We start from the raw sequence: 8,689 nt of genomic DNA, 5'->3' as shown, positions 1-8,689 counted from the left end.
GATATACAAATCAGAACAAATCTTCAAGTTTTGAAATAAAACTAAACAACTTATTATAAAAGTTTTTAGAAAAATAAAAATCTCAGTTAGAAGATATCATAATTCTCAAAGTCTAAATATCTACCTGAAAACAGGCTAGGGATTTTTATTAGTCACATTTTTATTCAAGTAATTTAAAAATAGTTTAAACTCATTTCAAGGTCTAACTAAAAGAAGAACATCATGCTACAGTTGCTCGTATCTAATCAAATGCAGTATACAAAATATTTAATTTGTGGCTCTTCAAAAAAGTATGATAAATTTGGCAAGTGTTAAGATACAACATAAAAATAAAACAGTGTACAACTATCATCAGAATACTCATGATGTTTGGAAATTCAAGGAACAATCAGGATTCATACATGAATAGAAGACAAATGTTAGATAACCGATAAATGAAATTAGAAGACTGTGAAATTGACTTTTTCTCTATTTTCAGTGTGTGTGTGTTTAATAGCCCCAATACAGTCTACAGGACTCAGATATGCTAAGTCCCCATAACTTGTAGCCTTTTTTCTCTTTATCACACAAAAAGTCGTATTAAAGTAAAAACATAGTTTAGATGTAGAGAAAGTTTATCAATTCCTCATTGAAGGTCTGAGTCTCAATGAATTTTTAATAGAAAAATTTACATTTCTGTCACAAATATGGCTTATTTCTGGGGAACTAAAAGTGAGTCCCGCTGGGGAATGAGACAGAATTCTGCTGTTGGCTCTCTCCTTTTGAAGTGTTTGTTCCCATTTGAAATAACCACAACATTTTCTGTTTTCTCGGTATTTCTCAATTGGGCAACAATAGAAGACTTTTCCATGGTTTGGTCCATTATTAGAAACAACAAGTCTCTTAGATCTTCGGCCACACTTGCATAAAGGAGGTGTCATTTTCCCACTCTTCCAAGGCTCTTGTAGGTTAACTGTAGAAGCTAAGACAGAGGGGAGGACCTTCTGGGAACAACTTCCCACTGGGAAGCCATCAGATGATGTAGGCTTTTCTTCATGAACAGTGAGGGTTTGTTTTTTTGCTGGTGGGACAGACAGAGGACTGGACAGATTCCTTTTAGTACCACCTAAAATGAGGGGGTATTTCCCCAAAACTGAAGGATGAGACATAGTGGCATTAACACTGTTGAAGCTACTTGATTTGCATTCAGGTAATTTAAAGTCAGAAACATCTGCATCTGGATCTTTGGCTTCTTTCACATGATAAATAGTAGTATGTGGACCCTTATATACAACAGACTTAGAGGTCCCAGATTTTTGAGGAGTTTCTTCTGTGCCTTCTTTCAAAACCATTAATCTTTCTATAGAATTAAATGAAGTATCTAAGTTTGAGTCACTAATGGACGGTATACAATCTATACTTTGCTCAGGCTGAGATGCTGGCAGTAAAGCTACATCCTCCCAATCAGCCAACATAGGTAAACAATCAAGAGCAGAACTCATTTCCGTATCAGAAACATGATTAACAGATGAAATGGTAGTTGATACAAGTACCAATTCTGAACCAACTGCTGAAGACTTAGATTTGGTATTAAATGCAAGGTGTTCGTTTCTTATGTGCTTCTGCATAGGTGTATTCAAGCTGGCAGACAGCAACTGCTCCAGAGAAGTAGAGGACTTTGTATTAAAAAGAGATAAATAGCTTTTGCCATTATGAAGACCTGCTTTTATATTGCTCTTTAGTTGGAGCTGATCCTGTTGTACCTTTATAGGAGAATTCACACCACCTGGCCTCATGTGAACTTTTTCATGAGAATTTACTGTATTTTTAGGCTCCCTATCATATATACTCAGACCCTGAATGCTACTGTTGCAGGCGGATCTTTCTTCAACTTGATTCGTATTCAAATTTCTGGCAAAAACGCTGGAATTCTTCTTAGTGGGGACCTATGATTCCACAGACAAATCCAATAGCTTTAGAAACTATGCATTTGTAATCTCTTTAGTACACATTAATGTCATCATTCACTGATTTATCAATGATTTTCACACATGATATTTGTATTTCAATGAACGTATTACTTCTGGAGTTTGAGATGACAGAATAAAGAGGCAAGACACCACTAACCTTGTTCAAGGACCTTGTAATTTTCATTAAGCAACCATCCCTGATCATTTTCCAAGCAAGTAGGGCAGTATTCCGAGAATCATCCAACCCTGAGGAAATAGATATTAAACACTGAATTTAGTAGTACCATTGTAAAGAAATATAGCAAAAATTAGAAATCACAATTAATATTGGAACATACTACTAGTTTTATGATCATCTACTCATTTTAATCATGATAAATTGGACTAGCAAATGCTGGGACAACCTTACCAACAAAAGACAAGATCTCCCACATTTACAGAGGAGATAAAAATTTGTACAGTTCACAAAAATGTAAGCAACATTCTTTAGGGACCATACTTTGTGAGTAATCTAATGGTCTTGTTCAGTTTTTTCACTAATTCACTGTGTTGTCTGGGCATTTGTTTAATCTCCATTTGATTTAGCTAATTTTCATTCTTTTTAGCAACTAGAAAGCCACTAGATGGCAGTCTTTATCTTACACTACTTTATGGTAGTATAATTTGAAAGTCCGAACTCTTTGAATTGTATAGATTAGGTACTTTTTTTAGCCTAAAAGGATATTCCTTATTAATGACATCACCAAAAACATGAGATTCATATGAAAGACTTTCTAGAAATAAGATGACTTACATAATAAAATTATTTTCAATTTATACTAACCAGAATGTTCTCGTCCTAAGAATTCTATTCCCACTTCCTGCAGGGCACCACTTAGTCCTTTTGGTTTTCTTCTATAGAAAATCTAACCAAATAAAAGAAACATCCAAAAAAAGTTACTATTAGAAAGGCTATGTATTAACCACTTACTTTTCATAATTTTTATTTCTATTAGATTTGGAATGTCCTTATTTTGTTGTCATTTGTACATACTTTAAGAAATGTATTTACGTGAAAGTTTAAAAAAACATTTTATTTATAGTAAACCATACCCATGTATGGGATGAAGTTTAATCATTTTTCAATAGAAGGAAAGTGACCATGCCCCCATCTTTGACCCTTACCTTGTAAGTTACTCTGAGATCAATCCAAAAATTTAAGAATGCGGGTTTTAACAGCTGTTTTCTTTTACACTCATACTCCAGGCAAACCCCCAAGTCCCAGTCTGCATTAAGTATGTTAAAATAGAACAAATTCAATGATGCCAGCAGTTTTTACTCATGCTATCATTTATAAATAAAAGGCTGAAATATTATATAAAAAAAGATTTAGAAAGACATAATATATAGTATATAAATTTATAAATATAAATATGCATTTTGATATATATTGTACATATTTTATATATAATAGTATATAGTATACATCATTACATACTATATACCAAAGTATAATACGTACTATATAGAGAATATGAACTATACTGTATATGCTTTAATATACTATATAAAACAAAATAGGATTTAATTGCTATTAATATTTAACAATTATTCACTTTGCATAATTTACTATTAAGAAATTAGGTTAGTAACTAAGTTTCAAAATGATTTCTTAAATACCCAATTAAACACACTGAGTAGTTCAGAAAGAAGAGTAAGGTGTCAAGTTACAAGGCCTACAAGGAGAAGGTTATCTGCTTTCAACATTCTAGAAAATACTAAGGTAACTGAGAAACCAGGCATCTTATAGAAACCTAAAACCAAAAATGACTATTGATGGCACAGAATTGCTATCAATGACTTTTAATGGCCCCTTTTTTTCCTAGTATGAAAGTATAAAGCAAAGGATGTGAGTTGAATGAAGACTCTTTTTATTCAAGGTTATAGAAAGTAGCATAAAAGTTTTCACTAAATCATCTTTGCCTGGAGCCAGAAGAACAGGGAGGTACAATCTAGTTAAGTCTTAAAAAATTTTAAAGTATCCCAGAATAGTAAAATTTGAAAAATATGAATAAAATTTACTTTCCTTGGTTAACATCTTTTTGGCACTGAGATTTCTTTTTGAGGCCTAAGAGGTTAACAAGTACAATTCTTACTATAGATAAAGAATTACATAGTGGTTACCCTACTCATTTATGATTGATAGAAATAACTTATTTTTTACCTGACCAGGTAACAAATGCACATAATTTTACTTCGGAATTAGGCAGATCTGAAATCCCAGCAGCAAAAATAATTTTCTTCTGTTGCTGAATCTTCTGAATCCATTTACAGAACTGAGATAAGCAAATCCTCAGAGGGACTCCTTCATCAACTTGAGCCTGAGTAAAGTCACAAAATCTAAATTCAACAATCAAATTCTGTAATTATTGAACATATCATTAGCACATAATTAAGCGCTTTAGGGGGATGTAAAAAAGAAGAGGTTCTGGGCACCTGGGTGGCTCAGTTGGTTAAGTGTCTGCCTTCGGCACAGGTCATAATCTCAGGATCACGGAATCAAGTCTCACATCAGGCTCCCTGCTCCGCAGGAAGTCTGCTTTTTCCTCTACCCCTCTCCCTACTCATTCTCTCTCGCGTGCAAATAAATAAAATCTTAAGGAAAAAAAAAAAAAGAGGTTCTGACTGCCAGAGTTTATTTCGTGAAAAAGATGCTAAAACACACGGAAGAGAGATAATATAATGATTAGAACTCCGCGAGATAAGAAAAATTAGGTTGCTCTACCTAAAATCACACAGAAATATAGTAATTAAATCCTGACTGACAGAAATTTGATGTCAATTAATTTCCGTAAGTTTGATATTCATTTTTACAACACTATTCTAATTTTTAAAAATTCCAACAGAGTTCTGGAGGGAACATTATTTCTAACAGTACATAAATCTAATTCCGAATGGTATATACTTTTTATTTTCGTTTAAAAACTGATTTCTGAATTTTAATATTTGCATCATACTTTCTTGGTTCCTTTGGGGGGGGCAGGGTGAGAAGAGAGGTAGGGAAAAGAGAAGAGCATACCTGTTTTATGCCTGTCAGTTCCATGCAAAATTCAGAAAGAATTGGATGTTCTTGAGGCTGAACGTAAGCATGGAACTCAGATTCAATCTCTCCAGTTGATGTGTTCAGCAATACTGCTGGAAATTCAACTACATGAGAGAATCATCAATTGACAGTTGAATACATAATTGTTAAATTAATGCTATAATCACTCTAAATTAAACATATTTTACCACCATATATCATTATTAGACAATCATTATTTCAGTAAAAGCATATTAAAATGACCAAAGCAGTGTGATATAAGTTATAATAAATTGTGCCAAAGTAAAAGTCGGAATATTAAAGTTATGAGTGTATCTATTTAAAACTCTTGAATATATTTCCACAATTAAATATGAAGACCATATGTAAGTTAAAATGTACTCCTTTTTGCAAAGGTATTTTTTCAGTTCCTATGCAACTGAGATTTTGTATGGAATTCTAAAATAATTATTTTATATGATGATACTTTTAGATGTTAGATTTTTGTTCTTTTTTTGTCAAGTCAGGTTTTATAATAAACTATCAACTCACAGGGCATCTTGTTTTCTTTAACTGTTGACTAGTTTATATCTATTAAAGTGACTCCTCTAGGGCTAGCTTTGACCACTGGCAGTCCAGACTTACTTATTTCTTGGCTCTGGTGGCGTTTCCTATCATTCCAACATGTTGACTCAAAATCAATGACAATTAAGTAGTCAAACAACTGCTCTGCAAAACAAAGGGTGTCCTTATGCTTTATCCGTGTTAAAAGTGCAAGGGATACAAAATGTAAAGAAATGAAGCACGCTACTTACTGGATTTGCTTCTTCCTAGATTTCCATTTGCTGGTACAACTGACTTTCTTCTAATTAATCCAAGCTGCCTAAAAATGTAAAACAACCCAGTATGTTCAACAAACTCACACTCCTGTTTGAATATGCTAACAAACGAATGGTATAACCCTCATCATTAGTGTGAGTGACAGGAAATTGAACTAGACTTTGAGAGCAAAAGACCCAGGTTCTTATACTGACTGCCACCCTCTCTTTTAAGTCATTTCACCTGCATGAGCCTCAAAGGTCATATTTGCAAACTTAGACTAATTCTTTCTGCTTCCCTTATTTTACAGTAAATACTGAGGAACTTGAGTGATTGCAGAGGTAAAGATGCATTGAAAAGCTTATTTTTGCCTTTGCATTTTTCAAGCCCTTCTATGTGCACAGCGCAGTTCTGAGGAGATAGGGCAGATCCAGTCTTCCAGGAGCTCAAAATACAGCTGGGTAAAGAAACTAGACATCCACGGTAAACTAGTGGAAGGTAATATATGACAAAGGATCTTCAAAGGCAATACTTGAGTTCACAGAAAGGTATGAGCTTACTGAGGTGTTAAGTAAGACAACTTCGAGGAACAGGTCGAGTTTAACTAAGCAGACACATCCTGTTGTCGTTTAAGACATGTGATGGGAAGTGCAAGGAGTTGGGAATAATTGCAAATATTTATTTGATTTCTTACTACACAGCAGGCACTGAACTCTGGTGATCTCACTTAATCCTCAACACCTGTACGAGGTAGTCACTTTTGCTATCTCTATTTTATGGATGAGAAAACGGATTCAGTAATTTGCCAAGGAACACAGATTTGGTATGTGAACCCATGTTCGTCCAACTCTGAAGCCCATGCTGTTTACTAATACATTACAATACATTACAACAGTGCTTCTAGAAATCAGAAATGTGCACAGCATGACCGGGAATCAGGGAGAAGGCCACAATAAATCAAATTACGAATTAAACGGATCACTAGGAAGTGGTGGGGTGAACAGCTTGACGGGTGAGGCGGGAGCTGCCTGAGACCTCGGAACGGCCTACCAGGCGCTGTCACGTCCATTCGTTTCCCGAGGCCTAGAATGGGCTGACAGTGGCTCAAGGCCACACAGTCCGAACCCCGGTTATTCCAACCTCGCGCAGAGGGCGGCCTGAGGCTCGAGACCGAGATCCAAGCAGAGACCTTTCAGTCCGGGCCAGACAGTGCGGGTCGGAGACGCCGGGGCTGCAGAGAATGAAGGCTGACCGCGGATGCCCACTGCCCAGACCTGCTGCAGACGCCAGCACCCTACCAGGAGCCACCCCCAGGCCAGAAACCCCTCGCGTACCGCGCAAGCTTCTTGGTCGCCATTCCCGGCACTCCTTACTCCTCCCAGCCTAACTGCCGGAAGTTATTAACCCCCCCACTTCCGGTCCGTTCAAACGCCTGGCGCGTCTGAGGAGACGGTTGCGGCCGCGGCTCCGGCTGCGACTGAGGTGGCGGCGGTAGCGGCGCCTGCGGCTTGGGCTGTCTACCGGCTTGTCTTCGGTGTTTTCGGGGCTTGGGGGCGCGGGGAGTGTTTTTTGGTGGGGAAGGCGCTTGGCAGCAACTTTTTCTCTCTTTTTCAACGGGCGGAGGCCCCTTTGTGCCGTTGAGGAACCGTTTCGAATTCGGCCTCCGGCGCGGACGGTAAAACCGTTGGTCTCGGTGCGGTTTTCTCCGCTGCGGAACAGGGAGGATAGTGGGCGCCCTCGCTTTTCCGGGAGGGTTGGGAGGGCTCCGTACACTGAATTGAGGATAGGATCTGAGGGAGCCTGTAGGCCGTCGAGGCCTCACCTGCTCCCCGGTCAGGAGGCGGAGAATCCTCAGCTCTCGCCGGTCTTTCTTCACAGCCTCATGGATCCCGAGAGGGAGAGGACCGGGAGGCACCTCAAGAAGGGCAGGAAGAGGAGGCGGGCCCGGAACACGCTGGTCGGGGCGGCTGAGGCGCGGAGAGCCCGTTGGGATCTGGAGGAGAGGCAGCCTGAGGCCAAGGTGAGTAACGGGGAGCCCGAATGGGCGGCCCGAGGAGGTTAAGAGCTGCCAAGCCCTCGCCCCAGCCGCCTTCTGGGCCCTGCCGGCCCTGGACGCTGCGGGTCAGCCTCATCCGCCCATTGGCCTTTCGGAATCCCGCTTTCCAGTCTGTAAAATGGGAACGCTGATGATGGTTTTTTAAAACTGGTGTGGTGCCTTGGACCCAAAAAGAATGTTCACTCAACAGATAGTTTATTGAGTCTTCCGTGTGCCAGGAATTGTTCTAGGTTCCGGGAATATCCCAGTGCACGAACCCAAAATTCCTTGCCCTCATGCAGTTTACATGGCTCGCCAGTAGGGGAATAATAAGGCTGAGGAGCATCCCTGCTGTGTATCGAGAACTAAATATACGTGGTCCATCCCTTCAGTCATCAGATTTCTGTTGTCTCTCATGTGCTGGGCACTGCCCTAGGCACTGGGGGAACATCAGTGAATAAACAGAGGTGACTACTTCGTTCTAGTGGAAAGAGACCTAAGACAAACAATAGGTAGAAATGATAACCAGGTTTCCCCCACTATTCCTCAGTTGTTCCAGTAATATCCTTTTTAGTAATAAGATCCAGTCTAGAACCGTGTGTTACATTTAGTTGTCGTGTCTCCTTCAATCCATGCAATTCTTTAGTATTTTCCTTGACATCTGTGGCCTTACTACTCTTGAAGAATCCTGAACCAGTTATTTTGTAGAATGTCTCTCATGTTAGATTTGTGTGTTTCCTCATCGATTAGTTTTGGGTTATACATGTTTGGCAGGAATATCACAGAAGTGAACTCTTTTCTCTTGTATTTTATTAGGGTGTACAT

General features: G+C 38.7%; 2 protein-coding genes across 5 annotated transcripts in view; one reads left to right on the top strand and one right to left on the bottom strand.

Annotated features, from left to right (window-relative positions):
• Window positions 1–211: 211 nt before the first annotated feature.
• On the bottom strand, window positions 212–7,215 carry ERI2 (ERI1 exoribonuclease family member 2). 2 transcript variants are annotated; one of them, XM_028095246.1, is made up of 9 exons: window positions 7,164–7,215; window positions 5,826–5,893; window positions 5,656–5,739; window positions 5,008–5,135; window positions 4,153–4,309; window positions 3,114–3,214; window positions 2,773–2,854; window positions 2,107–2,195; window positions 212–1,925 (listed from the first exon to the last, which is right to left on the bottom strand). In XM_028095246.1, the coding sequence occupies exons 1-9, from the start codon at window positions 7,184–7,186 to the stop codon at window positions 618–620; spliced, it is 2,040 nt and encodes a 679-aa protein (XP_027951047.1). In that variant the 5' UTR covers window positions 7,187–7,215; the 3' UTR covers window positions 212–617. The 2 variants fall into 2 exon arrangements, with proteins under 2 accessions (XP_027951047.1, XP_027951048.1); XM_028095247.1 differs by lacking the exon at window positions 5,656–5,739.
• A 49-nt stretch (window positions 7,216–7,264) lies between these two features.
• Window positions 7,265–8,689, top strand: part of REXO5 (RNA exonuclease 5) — a 38,949-nt gene continuing 37,524 nt past the window's right edge. For all 3 annotated transcript variants that reach the window (XM_028095245.2, XM_028095244.2, XM_028095242.2), the window contains exons 1-2: window positions 7,265–7,311; window positions 7,708–7,849. In XM_028095245.2, the coding sequence (XP_027951046.1) occupies window positions 7,712–7,849 (138 nt within the window). In that variant the 5' untranslated portion in view covers window positions 7,265–7,311; window positions 7,708–7,711. The remainder of the gene's footprint in view (window positions 7,312–7,707; window positions 7,850–8,689) is intronic.

The sequence above is a fragment of the Eumetopias jubatus genome, unplaced genomic scaffold (genome assembly GCF_037043125.1).
Source record: "Eumetopias jubatus isolate StellerSeaLion01/CBP00866 unplaced genomic scaffold, mEumJub1_p1.0 scaffold_12, whole genome shotgun sequence".
Classification (NCBI taxonomy): Eukaryota; Metazoa; Chordata; class Mammalia; order Carnivora; family Otariidae; genus Eumetopias; species Eumetopias jubatus.
The sequence above is the reverse complement of the archived record's forward strand: the minus strand, read 5'-3'. Positions and strand labels throughout refer to the sequence as shown.

What these genes read in the sequence shown, in the direction of transcription:
- ERI2 (XM_028095246.1), bottom strand. Translation starts at nt 7,186, where the DNA reads ATGGCGACCAAGAAGCTTGCGCG. An exon ending in GCGACCAAGAAGCTTGCGCG is followed by an intron (nt 5,894 to 7,163) that starts GTACGCGAGGGG and finishes TTACATTTTTAG; the next exon opens with GCAGCTTGGATTAATTAGAA. An exon ending in CCACCAGAGCCAAGAAATAA is followed by an intron (nt 5,136 to 5,655) that starts GTAAGTCTGGAC and finishes TCTCTCATGTAG; the next exon opens with TTGAATTTCCAGCAGTATTG.